The sequence below is a fragment of the Zeus faber genome, assembly GCF_960531495.2.
Source record: "Zeus faber genome assembly, chromosome: 14".
NCBI lineage: Eukaryota > Metazoa > Chordata > Actinopteri > Zeiformes > Zeidae > Zeus > Zeus faber.
This window is the reverse complement of record NC_137200.1, coordinates 22876979-22897023: the sequence shown is the minus strand read 5'-3', so window position 1 is coordinate 22897023 and position 20045 is coordinate 22876979. Positions and strand designations below refer to the sequence as shown.

Below are 20045 nucleotides of genomic sequence, written 5' to 3'. Positions count from 1 at the left end.
CAATGGAATGCAGCACAAGATGACGCTCCGTTACGTCACTTTCACGCGCCGTGGACGTCTTGGTCCGACGTCGTCACGTCACCGCGCACCACCGGCCGAACCCCCCCCCCCCCCCCCCCCCGCCAGCGCTCCGGTCGCGGCGCAACACCCGCCGTATTCGGTCGGACTCCCACGGTCGCCGGGTTCGAGTCGCACGTCCCTCGGGGTTCCGCCATGGGCGTCTTTCACCGCGCACTGCAGAGGGGGCTGTCCGGCGGGAGGCTGCCGCGTCGGGGCTCCGCTGCCGGGCCGCCGCAGGGGTGCGGCGGCCCGGCAGCGCTGGGCCCAGCGGCCAGATCCAGCAGGTAGGCGACCTCACGTGATGTCATCCGTGTTGGGGCGTCGTTTTATGTGTTTCATTTCACCTCTCGATGCAACGGAAACCTAATCGGCCGTTTTCAGTTGTTCAATAGTGTATTCGTCCGTGCACCAACCGAGAGCTAATCCAGCCCTGACATTGCGCGCCCCACTCTGCCTGCGTCGGAGGACGTCAGAAGCTGTCAAATGACGTCGGCAGAGTGCCGCGTCAGGGGGCTGGAGCCCACTCAACTGGCCCTAGATTTCTTCAAGATGTTTTATTTGTCGAATTGATCAATGCAGGTACGGTGCAGCCGAATGACCAAAGCGGCACAACCTCCGAGGATGTGGGGAACAAAGTAGGAAGAAGAAAAAAAAAAAATGAAATATTCTAAATAAGAACAAAGCTTCGGACAAGAAAAGCAACAGACAAGCATAACAAATATCCATCATCAAAATGCATATGCATACTTTTTATGTGGGATAATAACCATGTGCAGTATACGTGCAAGGGGCGCAGCGGGCAACGATGCGGATGGATATAAATATCCATATTAATGATGGAGATATTGCAGATGAGTACAAATACACAGTGTACACATCGGAGACATTGGAGACGTGTGTTGAGATGGAGCAGCGTCCGCGGGCAGCGTGGGCTGCATGACATTCAGGCAGCCACAGTGGAACTGAGCCAGGCCACCTTGAAACCAAGGACGGTTATGTCAACAATGTCAATAACAATGTTGTTGTTGTTGTCATATGTATATAGACTGTGTATATGTATTTGCTTTGGGAGACTGTCGCGGTAGAAATTGGACTGTAGTGGCCTGCTTTTTAGGGTCATAACGGAGTAAATTTCAGTTAATCCCACAAATATCATGCCATAAATCGTGATTAAAAAAAAAAATGAAATAGTTTGACAGCAGAGATATATATATATATATATATATATAAAAAATATATATACTTTAACCATCTAATTTCACAGATCTTTCTTCTTCAGTCATCAAACACATTTTTTTAATCCTTGCATTCTTAGCAATCTTGTTTGTATACATTTTAATATATCTGCATATTCTATTCCCCCTTCTCTTTAAGTTATCGGCCGCTTGAATATTTTGTCCTTTATTCCTATTGGCACCGACGCCGAGGGAAACTCCCCGTGCATCTTGTGATTCCGAGGCGTGTCCTGCCGGGCGCAATCGGTTTTTTTTGCGAGCACCTTATTGGGGCCCTCACCCGGCGTCTTGTTTCCTCTCTGCAGCACCGTGAGCCCCGTGAACCTGACGTACGACGTGTTCGACGGGACGGGGGGCGGCGCCCCGCTGGTCTTCCTGCACGGCCTGTTCGGCAGCAAGTCCAACTTCCACTCCATCGCCAAGTCGCTGGTGCAGCGCACCGGCAGGAAGGTAACGCAGCGGCGGAGGAGACACAGCGGCTTATTATATAAATACTGGATATATAGATGGTAGGGATGGGAATTTAGAACGTTCGAAACAATTATTTAAAGTAATCGCTTCGAAATGTTTCAAAACCGTTGAGTCACTGGCCTTGACTGGCAGAAGCTGTCATTGCAGCCAATTATTCAAATGAATGGCCGCCGATCTTTGGCGGTATGTCAAGACGCCGCAGGAGCGACATCCGGTCCCTTGCGTAGGACGTGGAGACCACCGCCGGAGCTCCCGTGCGCCTCTCCTAAGATCGCACTACGCGCAGGGCGACGCCCGGCGGCAAGCGCTGTGATTGGCCGCTCCCTTTGGGCCCCAAGTCTTTACTTCAAAGACATCTCATGAAGTTTTGATTGACAAAAGCCGGCATCGCTGCCTGCAGCCTTTGGCGGCGTCTGCAGTCAGGCGTGGCAGCACAATTCCCACCCGGGCCACGAGACACGGTTCAGTCAGTTGAAGGCTTTCGTCTCCCAAACCCAAACCAAGATCATGAGATAGTTGTCATGCCGACACAATCCAATGACTATTTCCTATAGTTCTTGTATGATATTCGTTCTTCGATGATATGATTCTTAAAATGTTCTTAAAAAGTATGAAGTCATTATTATTGTTGTTGTTAGCATTGTTATTCGTACTGTTATTGCGTGCGTGCGGTCCTACCTGCTTGTCCTCGGTGGGGCATTTAGTTGGATATTAAATCTTTAATCTCTATAAATAAACATATACATAACATAACACATTCTGTTTCATCGAATCTGGTTCCGTGTACCTCCTGCGGCATTGGAGCCAGGTCGGTGGGACACCGCCCTGGATATTTTTCTATTTCAAGAGATGCTTTTATGAGTTAGCTATTATGCTGAGTTTAAAGGGAAATATTTTAAAGGGAGCGGGGGAAGTTAAACCTTCATTTCTTATAGTGCTAATGATTTATTTAAATTAATGTTCTGTTTGATTGGTTGAGTATTCATGTGCAATTTGTTCAATAAAAGCACGTTACCCTATTCGGACAGACTGTTGGAGACAATGATGCGTTCCATGGAACTTGGAACTTAGAAAACTACAATTAGTCACAGAGAGTCGTCACCGTGTCATCACGTCAGCCGATGCTGGGATGGAAGCTCACAAAATTGTAACTTGTTGTAGTAGTAATGCTGATTTAAAAACCAGCGACGGTACTGATGCTACGTTCCATGGGAACTCCGAAATTTGTAATTGGTGTCGATGCGAAGTGATGGTGTGTTTAACGGGAACTCTGAAAACTGTGATTCTTATCTTACACGGCTAACATGGACCCTGTGTGCTGCCAGCAGCTATATTTATTATTATTGTTATTATTATTATTATTATACAAAAAAATTATGATTATTATTATTTAATATGAATAATTTAAGTAATTGAACTTTCTGCTACTTACAGACTAGATAGGCTAATATGTTAATAGAAATTAGCTGCATGGGCTGTGCTCTAGAACGACTGTCTTTTGTCCAGTCAGGTGCTGACCGTGGACGCCCGTAACCACGGCAACAGCACGCACAGCCCCGTGCTGACGTATGAGGCCATGAACGGCGACCTCACGGCACTGCTCGCCAAGCTGCACATCGAGCGCTGCGTCCTGGTCGGACACAGCATGGGCGGCAAGGTCGCCATGACGACCGCCCTCACGCAGGTAAACAAAACTCAGTCTCTAGTCTTAAAAAAAAAAATTGAGTATTAAATTGAACTATTATTGCATTTGATAAGGTCTTGAAAAGTTTTAAATTGGACTTTCATTCAATTTTAGTTGAAAGGCCTCTTAAAAAGCATTCCATCTAATTTTTAATGAATTTTTGTCTTTGGATTTAACTTTTGATACTTTGATACAACTTAAATAAGAGATGATTTGTCCAAAGCGGTCTCAAATGTCGTTCAAATTTGTCTTCCTTCCAAAATGTCTTTAAAAGCATTGAATTTAACGAGCATTCCCTGTACATTTATATTTAAAAAGGTCTTAAGATGTCAAATTCTAACTCTTTTATTCTCCAAAAATCTCTTAGATTTCTGTATTTATTTTTTTTGATTGTTCTTAAAAATGTCTTTAAAAGTATTAAAACTCTTAAAAAGTCTTAAAAGGTATTAGATTGAACTGTTTGATGCCTTGGGGTGATTTGCACAAAGAATAGTATTACATTTCATGAATAACATTTAACTAGTATGACGTTTCAACTTGAAAAGCTCCTTAAAAGTAATACTTCATTGAATAAGAAAGAATGTGTCTTGAATTTTGTTTGAATGTCTCTTAAAAAAAAAAATAAAATAAAGAAGTTTGTGTTCTTCTCTCTGATATTAACCTCGGCTTTCTCCTCTCTCTCTCTCTCTCTCCCCCCTCCCAGCCCAGCCTGGTGGAGCGCCTGGTGGTGGTGGACATCAGCCCCACCCAGACCTCCACCCGCACCAACTTCCACCACTACATCCGGGCAATGCAGCAGGTGAAGGTGTCCGGGGAGCTGCCCCGCTCCACCGCCCGCCGCATGGCCGAGGACCAGCTCCGCAAACTGGTCAAGGTCAGAGGTCAAGTCCGACAGCTTCCGGGCGGGGGGGGGCGGGGTTTAAAAAAACTGGGGACTCGATTCGTCGGCCGCGAACAAATCCTTTCAATGACTCGGGAGCCGTGAGCGAGTGAATCTTCGGTTCACAAACGGAAAATAACCTTTGTTTTTTATTTGCCCTTATCAGCTCAACAACGGGGAAATTCGCAATTACGTGGGTTACGCGTCTTGCTCAAGGGCACATCAGCACGCTGCCAGGAGGAGCCGGGGATCGAACCGGCAAACCCTTCTGCTTGCGCGAGACGACCCGCTCTACCCCCTGCTGCTCCAGTCGGGGAGGGCGGGATGAGCTTCGTTAATTCATTCGGAACCGGGCAGACGTGGCGTCATTCATTTTGAACGTGGCTGATTTCTCCGCCCGAATCAGCAGTTTGGAGAGGATGAAATCGGGAGGGTGGTGCGAGCGGAAGCGGGCGGGGCCAGTTGGGCTCTCCCTACAGGCTGGATACGCTGCCGAGGGAGCGAGTGGGGCGCATTTTGCGGTGTGTGTGTGTGTGTGTTTTTTGTTTTTTTTTTGTTTTTTTTCACTTTACGTCACCTCACGGAACACCCCCCCCCCCGTGCGTAACGCGCAGAAAAGAATCTCAACGGGTCTACGAGTCGTTGCGGGGCTGGGCTCAGCCGTGTTCCCACATAAACATATATTGATTTCCCTTATTTATAATTCCACGTCTTAAATGTTACCCCTGTGCATTGATTCAGGAAAAAAAAACCAAAAAAACGACTGCTCGACTTGAAGAATCTCAGTCGACTGACGGGACTCGTCAGGGCAGCATTACAGTTTTCCATTATTTCTTTTTTTTTTTAAAGAGGAACTTTTCAAATATTTTGTGTCACGGCGGCTGAAAAACCCTGGTGCAGACTTTAGTTGAAGCAGCTCAAACTGTGTCTCGGTGATGCTCCTGTGGCTCCGGTTCTACTCCACTGTCCTGGCCCCCCCCCCCCCCGTGGCTCTGGTTCCAGGTTCTGGTTCCACTGCTGCGGTTGTGGTTGTGGTCCTGCGGTTGTGGTTGTGGTCCTGCGTTTGTGGTTGTAGTCCTGTGGTTGTGGTCCTGCAGGAGCGCTCGGTGCGTCAGTTCCTGCTCACCAACCTGACGGAGCAGAACGGCCTGTACTCCTGGAGGGTCAACCTGGACGCCATCTCCGCCCACCTGGACGACATCATGAGCTTCCCCAGCTTCAGCTCCACCTACGAGGGCCCCACGCTGTTCCTGGGCGGGGCCAGCTCCGCTTACATCAGGTACCGAAAAACTACCGTGCTACCGGGGGAGGGGGGGGGGGGGGGGACGGTTGCTCACTTCCTGTTTCTAGTCTCTTTCTTCCTGTTTTTAACCCCTCGCGTCCTGTTTCCGGTCTCACTTCCTGTTTATAGTCTCTGACTTCCTATGTCAAGTCTCCTTCTGTTTCTAGTCTCACGTCCTGTTTTAGTCTCTTGATGTTTCTAAGTCTCTCACTTCCTGTTTCTAGTGTTCTACTTTGTTTCTCTAGTCTCTCACTTCCTGTTTATAGTCTCTTTATGTTTTCAGTCGCTCACTTCCTGTTTCTAGTCTCTTACCTCGTGCTTGTAGGGTCTTTCTTCCTGTTTCTCGTCTTCCTGTTTCTTATCTTGACTTCCTGTTTCTAAGTGTCTTTGTGTTTCTAGTAGTCTCTTCCTGTTTCTAGTCTCTCGCTTCCCTGTCGTGTCTTACTTCCATTTTTTAGCCTCTTACTTCAATTTTTATAGTCCCCTTGCTTCCTGTCTCTAGTCTCTCACTTCCAGTCCTAGTCTCCCAGTTCCTGTTTCTAGCCCTTACTTCCTGTTTCTAAGTGTCTTTGTGTTCCTAGTAGTCTCTTCCTGTTTCTAGTCTCTTTCTTCCCTGTCGTGTCTTACTTCCATTTTTTAACATCTTACTTCAATTTTTATAGTCCCCTTGCTTCCTGTCTCTAGTCTCTCACTTCCAGTCTCTAGTCTCTCACTTCCTGTTTCTAGCCCTTACTTCCTGTTTCTAAGTGTCTTTGTGTTCCTAGTAGTCTCTTCCTGTTTCTAGTCTCTTTCTTCCCTGTCGTGTCTTACTTCCATTTTTTAGCCTCTTACTTCAATTTTTATAGTCCCCTTGCTTCCTGTCTCTAGTCTCTCACTTCCTGTTTCTAGCCCTCACTTCCTTTGATCTCCTTCCTCTGAAGTTCGGAGGATTACCCGGAGATCCAGCGCTTGTTCCCCAGCGCCGACATCCAGTACATCCACGATGCCAGCCACTGGATCCACGCCGACAAGCCGCTGGATTTCATCAGCTCCATCATCTCCTTCCTGCAGTCCTAGCGTCCTGCCGCTAGCGTCCCGGCGCCCCGTCTCCCGCCCTGTGGCGACGGAGGGAGCTGCAAGCGGGGATAGATCCCGGTTCTAACCAGAGCCGGTCCCAGGCTAATATCTGCCCAGACTCAGCCCTTTGGGATCATATTTAACTGTACGCTTAAAAAGGAACTGAGTACCCGCGACGCGTAGGAACCTCTTCATCGGTTTTTCTCTGCCGAACCGATGGACCTGGTAGATTAATGTGTCCGATTTAGTGTGTGTTGATGTCGTTTTTTTGGGGGGGTTTCTTTTAATTTATTAAATATGTTGCTAATTTTGATCCGAGGGGGATGCTAATGAGAGATGATTTACTAATCCAAAGAACCTCTGGTTTGCACTGTCTCCTTTACCTTGAATGACTATGTTGTTGACAGAGGTGCGACGGACAAAGCGAACCTCACGGTCCGCGTCGCATCACGGTTCCGAGCCTCGGATCGTTTTTCGGACCAGCAAAAAAAAATAAAATCAAAATGGAGACAAATGTAACTTTGCTTTCCATTTACTCTGTAAAACACTTAAAGCGAGGAACGTTTGCCCGTGGTCTTAAATGAAAGCAACAGTCGAGATGTCAAATGTTTAAATAATCTTAAAATACATAAAATATTCAATACTTAATTGTCAAATGAAAGTGTAATATGAGGCACGCGTGACACCTTCTTCCTTTAAACATTGTGTTGTGTTGTTTCATTATATTGTTTAAGTAACCAGTATCGCATCTCTCACGTTTATAACAAACCAAATTCCGTAACAAAAAATTGGTATTTGTTTACGCGGGGATCTCGAGCGGCAACGCAGCGCGAGGTGCCGCCAACCGATCACTGAGCCTCGGAGGGAAACCCAGCGTCTTGCCCCTTCTTTTCACCGCAGGTCTGCGTCGGGATTTTAGGGAGTTTCGACTTTAAAAAGCAACAGCGCCAGTAAAACTATTTCACTACCGCGCTTGAACTCTTGCGACGAATCGGGTCGGTTGACGTGCGGATCGGCCCCCCCCTGCGCCTCGGGTTCATCCAGCTATTTAAACTGTTTTTATTGTGTCGTGAAAAAGAAAGAGAGAGAGAGAACGGTCGAGAGCGGCCGTATTGAATCAACGCGCTGGCGTTTAGCGTGCTAGCATGAGTCGCCCAGGGGCCCAACGCGGAGCCCCCCCGCGGTGCGTCTGGAGAAGGGAAGCTTTTCCTCCGGGAAGACGCGGGAACGCGGAACATTAAGCAAAAGCGCAAAAGCGGCGGAGAACGTGCTTTTTAGGGGTTTGGTGTGGTTGCCAAGTCGCTTCCTTTCCTCTTCGTCGGGGCTGGATCTCACCGTTCTATTCCGTTTGGGGGAGATATCGCCTCAGGATACGATTCTCGATATGTTCAACTTTTGGGACGTTATTGCATCACAAGAAAATGTTTGTTGATTCATAACAAATAATCACTCAATATTTCATGTAAACAAACTCGGTCTAAACACCCAAATTGCTCATATTTTGATATGAAAACATTTTAAATTCTGTTGAAAATTTGAAAGAAATTAAAAAGACGTTTTCAAATTTGGATTTTTTTTTTTTCAAATATGGAAACCTGAAACAGAATTGAAACATTTTCATTTTGGACTACCGTGGTGTTGCATTTCGATGGGAAAATGGTTGCCACCAAAGTGTGGATATTAGAATGGTCAAATTGACTGAGGAATTGAAACGGTATCCTCGTATCCATTCACATTTAAATTCATCCTTTTGTTTTTTTTCCCCACGGCCCTACTGTTCTAATATTTAATGGTTGTATTTTGGATGCCTCGCACTCACTTGTTTACAGTGTTTTCCTCACGTTCCATGTGTCCGTATCTGTTAATCGTCGTGGTGCTCTTTCTTTTGGGCAACCAGGCTGACACTCAGTAAATATTAATATAATATATATGCAGTAAAACTGGGGCTGTGTGCTGAATATTCCAGGTTATAATTCATTATAGTGCTTATTACAGTCTTATTACCCTGTTGCTGTCCTGTGTGTGTGTGTGTGTGTGCGTGTGATATATTGAACACAATTACCTGGATCAAAGCTATACGGTGGTATCTACGATGCTGCAGTACAAATATATGCTGCAATAATTAAAAATCACAACTTTTTAGAAATCAAGATATTGATGATAAGAGGTTTCTTGGGCATTTAAAGACCCTGGGGGAGGAGGGTTCTACTGTATTTCTATTTTTTTTTTCAAGTCGGAAAGTCAAGCTACCGTGCGCGCGCGCACGTTTTCCTGGTGAGCAGGGTGTTTCAGGGCGTTTTTGACCGTGCTGCCCATTTCCTTTGGACGCAATTTTAATTGTGAGTATTGGAGATTAAATCCGAGAGGTTTTTGTTGTTTTCCTCCATCTCCTCAGAGGCACTATATCTGTTTTCTTTGCTCCTCCGACGCTTATGAACGCCGGCTGGAATGTGTGCATTGATTTCAATGAACTTTCAAAGTGAAAATGCCCCTTTTGTTTTGTCTTTTTTGTTTGTTTTTCACCGAGCAACCGCTCGACACAAAATGAGGAGTCGACCGGTTGCCGTTTCTCCGGAATGTGTCAAAGTGTTTGAGGAATCTGGGAGGAAAAAAGTGAACTTGGAGTTCCGTGTCATCCGGAGGCGGAGTGTGAGTGGTGCGTGCTGCATGCCTCGTGTGTTCCAGTTTCAGTGTGAAGTTGTCGTGCCGCGTCCGAGTCGATCTATTTGTTTGTTCTTTGAATATTGCCACAGTAATGATATTCATTATCGATAATGGCACATATACTGTATGTTCAACTGTACCGGATGCCTGCAAGTGAATATAAATATATAAAAATGTATTACTGTTGAATAATAAATTCTAACTTCTATCTAACTTATTTAAAAGCCTGAGTTCCTTCTTATTGAGTTTGGGTGAACTTTGACACTATAATAAATGGCACAAATGACGCTGATTAGAAAACATTTAAGTGCAGATCAATAACATTTCTATTAAAGTGCCGATCCATCGTAGGTTTTGGTTTTATCTGTTTGATCCTTTGTCTTTGCTCTCAGACGCTCACTTCTGTCCTGATCGATGGATCGAATGATATGTTGTTTTTTTTGGTCTCTCGTGAGATATCAACAGTTTACTGACCACAACCGGCTACGCCGCTCTTCACTTGACGGAGCCGTCACTAACAGTGTAAAGCAGCATAAAGAGGAGCACGTGAATAATGCAAATACACTGAATGGCCGTTTCTTATAAAGTGCCGGGGGGGATCCAATATGGGATTTTTGTCAACAAAATAATCAGACGGATTACCACTTTAAATTGAGGCAACGACAGAGCTGCTCACATTGATCGTGTTCCATTCTAACTATAATACATTTTACATTTCCGTCCTATGGACCCAGTGTCTGCATCAGTCGAGCGACACGCTCTGGAATCCGTCTGTGTCCTTGGCGCTGGCTGGATGCTGGTCCTGGTCCTGGTCCTGGTCTCCATGGCGACCGATCTTCCCCCTCCTCAGCCTGTCCCTCCAGTTTCGCTGCGGGGCGGTGGGGGGCATCGTGCCACCAGAGTGGGCAGGGGGAGAAGAGGGTTTGGGGATAAAGATCTGGTGGGAGTTGGTGGAGGGGGCATTCGGGGTGTAGGCGGCCGGCCTCTGGATGGGGAGCTTGTTGGTCCTCCGCGTCAGGCCCAGGCGGATGGGAGCTGCCGTCTTCCGCTCGGAATTCTGGGAGAGCAGCTCGGCCTGATGCTGGGACTGGATCTGCTGCTGGAGGATGAACTGTAGGTCCTCCTGAGACACACACACACAAACACACACTTCTGTAGTTAGGAAGATAGTTTTACAACCAACTAGAATTTAGTTTACTATTCTTTGCGCTGTAAAGAAAACACAAGCAACCCCGGACAAAAATCATGTGGAATTTGGACCAACCCAACCCCCCGACCGCCACCCACCTTCCAGGCCTCCAGCTCCAGGGACAGCTCCAGTCTCTTCTGCACGGCCTCCAGCAGCTGGTTGTTCAGCGACATCATCTCTGTTTTGCTCCTCAGCAGCTCGTCCTCCATCCCCTTCTTCCTGTTTGAACACAACAACTTCCTGTTATTACCTGCACACTGTTGGCATGCACAGCATGCGTGTGTGTGTGTGTGTGTGTGTGTGCGCGCGCGTGCGTGTGTGTTCGTTGGTGTACTGACCGATGGATGGCGTCGTCTCTGTCCCGTAGCGCCTGCTGCAGGACGGCCTCAGTCGCCCCGCCACCTGAAGACTGGGTACACACACATCATCACTATTATTATTATTATTATTATTATTATTATTATTATTAGGGGTCCAGTTCCAGTTCCATCATGGCGTTGTTCGAGTTTCACCAGATCGGTTCAGTATTGTGGATGGAGTTGGTCAACAACAATCACTACCTCACCAAGATTGCACGGTCACGCACGGGCGTATAAATCCTTGTGCGCACGTTCCGTGCACAAATTGACGGAGTACACAGATCACGTGACAGCGCTGCAGTCTAGCTGGACACCGGGCTCTCCGCGGGGCCATGCCGGCTCCGGCAGGCGGCGTTGCCGGCTCCAAGCGGCCTGCTCGCTGATCCGACTTTCAGCTGAATGCAATTTGCCCTTTTTTTTCCCCATCTGATCTTAGTTATCCATGTGGGGAAAAGTATATAATCAGTGCGCCAGCGGGATCCTGATCTGGATTCCTGCTGTTTTGTTTTCTTGCAAAAAACCTGCATGTGTAAAGTAACTGACCTTCTTGTTTGGATGTCATTTATATATCTTAAGAACACTGAATTAATGTGAAGAAAGTCCTATTTTGGTTGAAAGATTTGTACATGAGTTTATTTACTTAAAGGTTTATATTATTCATTATTATTGTGAAGGCAGGAGGCGTGATCATTGAATTACACCGTGACTGTCGCAAAACACACCGGAACAACCACCGAACTTTAACGAACAGCTGACTACCCTGGACCCCTCGTATCGCTGCCTGCAGCTATATTTAATGTTGTTATTATTAACATTATTATTCGTTATTATTATATCTATCTCTCTATCTATGTGGTTTCTGCTATTCTTTAATCCACAAAGTCAGCGTCACAGTTTAAAGCTCTTCGTTCCAAACCTGTCGGGTCAGGTTGCATTATGCATCTGAGTTTAAAAAACCTCGAAGGAGGAGTTGAGATTTTCCTTCTCTCCCGTCATGCCTCACCCGCAGCCTCACCTCACCCTCTCCCTCTCCTCACCCTCTCCTTCTCCTCCCCCTTGCCATTAACTTGCAGTCAATAAACTGCTGTCGCCCTACGGCACATTTCTAATTCAGTCAAATATTGACCTACATTTTGAATATTGGTTGCAGTCAGTTGTTCTCTACAGCAGACAGACAGACAGACAGACAGACAGACAAACAGACAGACGTGTTTCCACCGCTCCAGATGCCGATGCCGGCGGGGCTTTACACCACTCCAGCCGACGCTGGCATTGCGCGTGGTGATCCCAGGCTTGTGTGCAGCTGCTTGGCCACAGAAACCCAGTTCATGAAGCTCATGACAAACAGTCCTTGTACTGATGTTGCCTCCAGGGGTGGTTTGGAACTCAGTAGCGAGTGTTGCAACCAGGGACAGGTGATTTGGTGGTCCTGTTCGGTGAGCTTCTGTGGCCGAGGGCATGAAGCCCAGCTGAACAGTTTCAGCTGTTGTTGCTCGGAGACAATCTGCATTTCAAAATGACAGAACTTACGGTTGAGGGGGGCAGGTCGAGCAGGGCAGGAATTTGGCAAACTGTATACAGGACAGGTGGCATCCTACGACAGTGCCGCGTTGAAAGTCACTGAGATCTGTCGTACGACCTGTTCTCCCGCAGATGTTTGTCTAGGGAGGCTGCATGGCGGTACGCTTGATTTGATGCATAGTGGGTGTGGATGAAATGGCCATGGGGGTATTATTAGAAGGGGTGAGGGCTCCTCCCTCACCCCTTCTAGTAATACCTCTGAGGGAGGTGTGGGTGTGGTTCCGATCAGGTTCTGACCTGCTTGGTGTGGTGGATGACCAGCTGGCGAGCCGCACTCTGCAGCTGCTGCAAGGCGGCGTCCAGGACCAGGACCGGAGCCGGGTCCTTCTCCTCGGAGCCGGGGTCTGTGTCCGTGAGGGGACGCAGGAGCCGCAGGATGGACAGGACCTCCTCCGTCACCTGGACAAAGAGAGAGAGGACAGGGGTCAGGGGTCGGAGGGTGCATGCGTGTGTGTGTGTGTGTGTGTGTGTGTGTGTGTGTGTGTGTGTGTGTGTGTGTGTGTGTGTGTGTGTCCCACCCTCTCGCGGTGCTGGCTCCAGCCCGCTCCCTCGCTGTTCTCCTGCAGCTTGTCCACCTGAGCCTTCAGCCTCACGCTGCGTTTTCTGGAGAGCTCCACCTCCCTGCGCACCTCATTCAGCTACACACACACACACACACACACACACACACACACACACACACAGTTAGGGTAGGCAGTGCCGATGTGTATCCAGGGGCGGTCTTTGTGATTTGGAGGCCCCGGGCAGGACTTATGTTCTTCCACTTGATGCAAGCATGGCAAGGAAACAAAATCAATTTAGAGAGGGATCTTTTCAGTGAGCAAAGCTAAATGATAATTGTAACTGAACCCTTCAAACGCCCTTCTCTCAGTTAGAGGAAGACAACGGGACAAGGAAAGCCGAAAGAACCGGGAGCAACTGAACGGGCTCTCCATACCGGACAGAAAGTGTTCAAAATCTATTCTTAGAAATTGTATTGATTGTATTGAGAAAACATTGGAAGGCTATTTTTCATTTACCTCATCAATAGAAATCATTCCAAATGAATGAAGGACTTTTTTTCTGAAGACGGTACACATATTGTATCCTGTCTTGTGACTTCTTATTGAGGATAATATGTGTGTGTCTTTGTGTCATTTTTCCCCTCTTTGTTTGTTATTTATTTGTATTGATGGTATGGTACATATTTCATGGACAACTTCCGTTTTCTACCTGACCCGGTACATACAGTGTACACCGTATGATATAGACAGGTCATAGGCAAATTCCTTCAGTCATTCACAAAATAAAAATCTGTCTGTCTGTATGCGCTGCGTGAAGTACGTAGACCTTTCAGTGAAGTGATCAGGTGCCAACTCCCTGACACAAAATAACTCCGGTGCAGTGGTGTGCGCGGTGCGTTTTTGGGGCGGGAGAAAATTCATCTTCTCAGAGGAGCGAGCGTGATGGTCCGAGTCCCGATCGCCCAGGACGGGAGACGAGGCGTTGGACAAGACAAGCCGTGGAATTGTCGCGAGGGGTTCGATGCCAGGGGAGCATTTGAAAGCCGGCGACACGGGTGCACGTTTGAAAAAAACGCCTGGAGACCAGGGCCGCACCGGTGGTGTTGAAGTCGCGCACCCTGGCTGCGGGTTCGACCCCCCCCCCTCCGCCCCGGGAGGCGGATCGCCACAGCAACAACAACAACAACAGCAACAACTCCCGCATTGACCTCAGACACCAGAAACCTCGCTGATCTGGATTCCTGGAGTGAAACTTCTCGTCTTTCTGGCTGAGGTCATCTGTCTGTCTGTCTGTCTGTCTGTCTCGTTCCGAGACACAAGGTGTGTGGGGGGCACACAAACACCCACATTCACAGTGTTGTTAAGATAGTTATACGTTAAAATTTTAAAAGTAACACAACGAACGGACAAAGATGATTCAACCCCAAAAACATTTCCGACTTTAAACAAAATGGATCCACTGAATTTGTTTTAAAAACGAGAAGTTACATCCTCATCTCATCATAAATCCTTCTGTGTCACGACGTCCCAGGACACTTCCTCATCTCGTTCCCGAAATACAAACCTATCAACCTTCGTCATTGTGGGATTAGTCACAGGCCGTCTGTCAGCCGAACACTTTGGTCCCAGAAAATGCGACTTTCTGGAGACAAGTTCCTCCTTTCTTTGCCTGAAACGACAAAATGTCTCCCTCTCTCTTTTTTTTTTTTTTTTACAACTTCAAAAGACAAAATCGACTGCGTCCTACCGCGTCCGAGACGGGACCGAGGGTCCGACGTCTCCCCAGCGGACGTCCGCTCCGGATCAGATCCGGGAGGCTCCTGTCAAGGTCGCTCCTCTGGAAGGAACCTCCATCTCCGCCTTCTCCAGGTCCATCGCCGGGTCCATCGCCGGGTCCAAGACTAGGGCCATCACCCGGTCCCGGTCCTGGTCTTGGTCCGGCCGGGCCCACGGCCTTCTCACCGTCAGGGTCCTGGGTCACCTCCATCCCAGAACCACCGTTTCTGGTGTCCGCCGCAACCGGGTGAAGACACTGGGCCAGCACGGACAGAAGGTCAGCGTTGTCCGCCCCTTCCCCATCGCCCAGGGACCACCAGCTCCCCCGTTCCGAGTCGTCCCCCGCTTCCTCCGGTCCCGTCCCCGTCACCGCAGGGTCCTGCTGGTCCGGGTCCACGGGCGGCGGCGCCTCGGACCCGGGCGGCGGGGGTCCGGGCCGTCTGTCCTCCGGGACATCCTCCCACCTGGGCCTCAGGCTCTCGTTCAACACCGAGAAGGGCACCGTGTCGCCCATGGATCCCTCGGGAATCGGTCCGACCGGGTCGAGCGGAGCCTAGACGACGACTCGGGAGGAAGGAGGAATCTTGAGCCGCAGTCAGTCAGCACTGTGGGAGTGAGAAAAAAAAAAGAGGAAGAACTAAAAAAAAAAAAAAAGGAGAGGAGGGAGGGAGGGAGCGACAAACAGAATGTCCACCGACTTGTTTTTCCTGTACTTTGCGTGGGCGTCATGCTCTCATGACTTCGACTTGTGATGTCAGGCCCTGCCTCCTTTTTCTTCTTTTTTTTTTTTTTCTCTTCTTCTCCTTCATTCTGCCATCTTTTCTCTCTTCCTCCTTTTCTGGTCGCCGTGGAAACAAGGCGGCGCGGACGCGAGGTGTAAACAGACCAGAGAGTCCCTCCGTCCGTCCGCTCATTCATGTAATCTGTGACAGATTAACGCAGCGCTGACGCGCAGCGGCTTTACGGCCTGGAGACGGAATACAAACACCACAAATAAAAGTTGTCTGAAAAACAGAAGAGAATAAAAATAGTTGAAATAGACAAAATGGAGCTGAAAAGAATGGAAGAATATTTAAATTTCAGACCTTGAATTTCACTGAAGACTGAAGGGTTTTTAGCTCAGTTTAAGACCAATTATGCAAAATACAAGTAAACCTCTCTCTCTCTCTCTCTCTCTCTCTCTCTCACCACTACCAGGTCTCGGTTGGTGGGTGGTACCCAGAGGAGGGACCCACCGTGTCTCTGAGGGCTTGACAGAAGGCTCTCCAGACTTTAAGACCTTGGTCCTTGGCCGAACGCTGGGAGAGTACAGCCCCAACCCCTGAGTTGAAGGTATCGACCTCCACGACGAACTGTCTCCAACTGTCTAGTCTTTTGGGGTCTGAGAAGGCTGCATCAGCCTCCGGGGTCCAGGAGAAGGGGACAGCAGGAGATGAGAGTCGGGTGAGGGGCGCGGCTACACACCGTCGGTAGAAGCTGGCGAAGCCGAGGAACGGCTGGAGTTTTTTCACGGATGTGGGATGGGGCCACCCCGCCACTGCCTGGATCTTTACGGGGTCCGGCCTCACCTGCCCGGTCTTGATGATGTACCCCAGAAAGGAGACTGAGCTGATGTGGAACTTCCACTTCTCCACTTTAACGAAAATCTTTTTTCCCCAGGAGCCTCTGAAGCGCCTGTCTGACGGTCATGAGGTGCTCCTCAAACCTAAGGTACAGTCCTAAGGTGCGGTCAACCTAACCTGGACACACACACAGAAAGAAACACAAAACAAATACTTACATTTCCCTTGTCTGCAGTTTTGCCGCGGACAGCTGGTATGAATTCTTCTTTCTTCTAAAAACATTTGTGCTGGTCCGTTCTAGTTTGTTCTGACTTCCGTTGCCGTGCTCCAGACACGGACACCGCACAGGGACTTTTGAATGCGGGGATTTTTTGTTTCATGTAAACGTTTGAAAATAAGATCAACATCTACCATAAAACCACCGACCGCTATCTCTATTGGTTTTGTTTGGAGAAACGCACGGCAGATGGGACGGAGCAGATGACCCCATGAAGAAATCCGTGACGAGCTGACGTCAGCTTGTGCAGGGAGCAGAAAAAATACCCCCTTTGGAAACGGAGCGTTCAGAAGCCTGAGCGTTTTGTAGACAGCGATTACTCTGTCATTGGTTGACCTCATTATTTGACACTTTGGCCACTACTAACATGAACATCCGGCATTGTGACATTATATACAGTTTGTGACAGAAAATACGGAAAAGCAAAATAGGTCCTGTTTCAGTAAAATTTGATCCATTCACTTCAAGAGACATGGCTTGTATTAAATGTGCATTGTGGTACGGAAAAAAAGCAAATTCCAGTGGCTTTTGAATACAAACTTTAGTACAAATTTGTATGTTTTGTCGTTTTCTTCTATGGGAACTGGCAACAAGCACAATGCCCCTTTTCTGAATTAATAACTACATCCAAAATGATTCGTTTTTCCATTAGAAGCAAAAAAAAACACTTTCAAAGAAAAAATTGAATTTCAGACTTTAATAAAATTGTAATTGTTTTTTTCCCCGACATTCATTCCGTACAATAAAAACACATTTATGAGGTCATAGTTGAGGCAAATTTCTAGGTGATATGCATTGTGAGGAATAATCACCCAAGACAGAGACGCGACATGTTTCATCATTCAACCTCCACCTCACAATCTAACCAATCAGCAACAGCTTGTGAGGAATACAAGCGGCACGTCCTCTCTCATGACACTTTATTTTCAAATGATTAACCCGTGAAAAAGGCCAACGTGGTTTAACGCTACAATATTTTCACCTAACTCTACCTTATCACAACATAAAAAGAAAAAAAAACAACATCTCTCCACAGGAGAAATAGCAGCATCTCTTCACGTGTTTCAATATCGAAAAATCGGAATCTTCAGTCTCCGTCTCTTCTACAACTCCCTCTTCTCCGTCCTGTCCTGTTGGTGTGCGGCGGGGGCGGCGCATCGGAAGCTCAAGTTGTCGGAGGCCGAGTCGGGGGTGTTTCCCATCCTGCGTGACGGAGAAATAACGGATTTCAAGGCGCGGTCGAGGCGAGTCGACGCAAGACTCGCAAAGCCCATCCCACCGGCGCGACCGCATCTTTTAAATGATCCGGGAGTTTGGAATGACTCCGGCAAAAGAGTCGTTTTGTTGGGCGACTCGGTGACCGCAGCCAGACGCGGCTCCAACCGGACTAGACTCTCGGTTCGCTCGAGTGATTCTTGTGAGAATTCCCTTCATACTCTCGCTACAGTGACTGAGTCGAATGAACGACGTCGGTGATAAATTGAGTGGATAATTTTTACTGAGTTACCCGTGAAGAGCCGGAGGGGTCAACTTTTTGGAGATTGGGCTCATTACTCGTGACCGGTTCATCGTCACAGAAATGAGATGGAAAAACGGAACAAAACTGTCTTAACAGCCACACAAAGAAGGCGAATCCCCAAAAAAGGGGCCGGACATCACGAGTCAACGCGGTCACCGAGTCCCAAGGTCACCTGGTGGTGATCCGAGCCTTGTGATTGGCCGAGCCGTCCACGGTGTCGATCCAGGACGCTCCGCGCAGGGCGAACATGGGCCGCGCTCCGGGGAAGGGCGTGGCCGTCCACTCCCAAGCGTTTCCCATCATGTCGCACAGTCCTGCGGCGAGAGCAAACGTGAGGTACTATGTACATCATGTCCTTCCTTTGATTGACTGATTATTTTGTACTTCAGATATTTAAGAAACAATAAATAACCACAAATGAGAAAGAAAACATCTGAATGTACACTGTAAACACTACTTTGCAACTCCCAGAACGTGAACTTGTTGACAGGGAGGCGGATGTTCACTGTTCATTTTAATCCGTCGATCCCTCCGTGAGAACATCTCCCGTTGTATCTATCGTCTCCCTCTCTCTCCATCCATCCATCCATCTATCACCCTTCTGTGCAACTGTCCATCCATCCCTCTCTCCATCCGCCCATCGGTTAGGTACCGTAGCTGTTCTGTGGAGGGAAGGCTGTCACCGGGGAGACTCCGTGGAAACCGTCCTCTGCAGTGTCTCCATCGGGAAACGAGCCCTTTCAACAAGTGACATTCACATTTAATACGACATGTTCACATCTGACCTCCAAGCAGCGTATGAGCCCAGAAGCTCTGACTCGGCGGTCTGACCTGCCAGAGGTTGGTTCTGTTGGACTGGAACTTGTTTCCCCAGGGAAACGTCCTTCCTGTGACACATAATAAGACGGGGGATCGATGTCAAATACTTTGATTGCATATATACCGTGTTGTGTATGGAAAGGTTGCGATACAGTACGTACGGTGATGGAGCAGCTCTTCACTGCTCATTGAGGCACCAAATCACCTCAACTCACACAAGGAGAGCCCATCTCCTCCTGCACAAGTCCTTTGTCCTCTACGGGGAACCGTTTGTCTCCGTCGTCGCCGTGAGTATTTTGAATATATTATCAATAAACACGGCAATAACCGTGGCTGACAAATCAACTGAAGGACAAAATGGACAAAACTAAACAGACATTTGGAAGTCGCGGCTTCGTTGCACCTGCCGGTGGTTTTGTGGCTCTGGTTTGAACTGCCCTCGACAACAAAGTTTCTATCACATTTGAAGCCGCATCGCACAAGCTGTTTATTATCGCTGGTGTCACTGAAGCATTGAAGCTGAGCTGCCAGGCTACCTACTAGTGGTCGACCGATTTATCGGAGGCCGATAAAAAAATAAAAAAATAAATAAAAAAGTCCGCAGACGTGTTCGTGTTGTCAAAAATATCTATTTCCTATACATATCTATTCTGAATATTTGAAACGGTTTCAATACTCATTTTCCACACTATCGATATATCGGTAGCAGCTCTTCTTCCTCCTTCTTCACACACACACACACACACACACACACACACACACACACACACACACACACACACACACACACACACACACACACACACACACACACACACACACACACACACACACACACACACACACAGTTTTGGGGGCACGAGGGGGGACCCACACATCATTCGGGAAGTCCGACCTCGCTCACCGCGCTGAATCGAACGAATCAAGAGTCGGAAAAGAGAACGACTCTTTTTACTGAGTGACTCGTCAAGAACCGAATCTCAAAACAAAAGAGTCGAACCTTTCACCAGCACTCACCGCCGTCACTTTCAGAGCGAAACTTGTTCTGATGAACGCGGCACCCTTCTGTCTGGAACTGATTATTCAGATGAATTGGTGCAGTGTTGCAATTTTGATCTTGCAACACAA

The 20045-nt window shown here is 47.9% G+C and overlaps 3 protein-coding genes across 3 annotated transcripts in view; 1 reads left to right on the top strand and 2 right to left on the bottom strand.

The window, feature by feature from the left end:
- Positions 1–143: 143 nt before the first annotated feature.
- abhd11 (abhydrolase domain containing 11) lies at positions 144–9549 on the top strand. Its single transcript, XM_080013884.1, has 6 exons — positions 144–344; positions 1601–1745; positions 3277–3450; positions 4154–4324; positions 5428–5609; positions 6533–9549. The coding sequence occupies exons 1-6, from the start codon at positions 214–216 to the stop codon at positions 6666–6668; spliced, it is 939 nt and encodes a 312-aa protein (XP_079870010.1). The 5' UTR covers positions 144–213; the 3' UTR covers positions 6669–9549.
- Positions 9550–9677: 128 nt separating this feature from the next.
- Positions 9678–15254, bottom strand: bicdl2l (bicaudal-D-related protein 2-like; the record flags this gene model as incomplete). The annotated part of the gene is made up of 6 exons (XM_080013527.1): positions 9678–10455; positions 10620–10740; positions 10860–10930; positions 12699–12860; positions 12980–13099; positions 14712–15254. 6 exons carry the CDS (start codon positions 15252–15254, stop codon positions 10075–10077), a joined length of 1398 nt encoding a protein of 465 aa, XP_079869653.1. The 3' UTR covers positions 9678–10074.
- A 2053-nt stretch (positions 15255–17307) lies between these two features.
- sumf2 (sulfatase modifying factor 2) overlaps positions 17308–20045 on the bottom strand; it is a 6002-nt gene continuing 3264 nt past the window's right edge. The window contains exons 6-9 of the mRNA XM_080014430.1: positions 18930–18985; positions 18751–18835; positions 18271–18412; positions 17308–17782 (exon numbers count right to left, since the gene is read on the bottom strand). Coding sequence (XP_079870556.1) covers positions 17683–17782; positions 18271–18412; positions 18751–18835; positions 18930–18985 — 383 coding nt within the window. The 3' untranslated portion in view covers positions 17308–17682. The remainder of the gene's footprint in view (positions 17783–18270; positions 18413–18750; positions 18836–18929; positions 18986–20045) is intronic.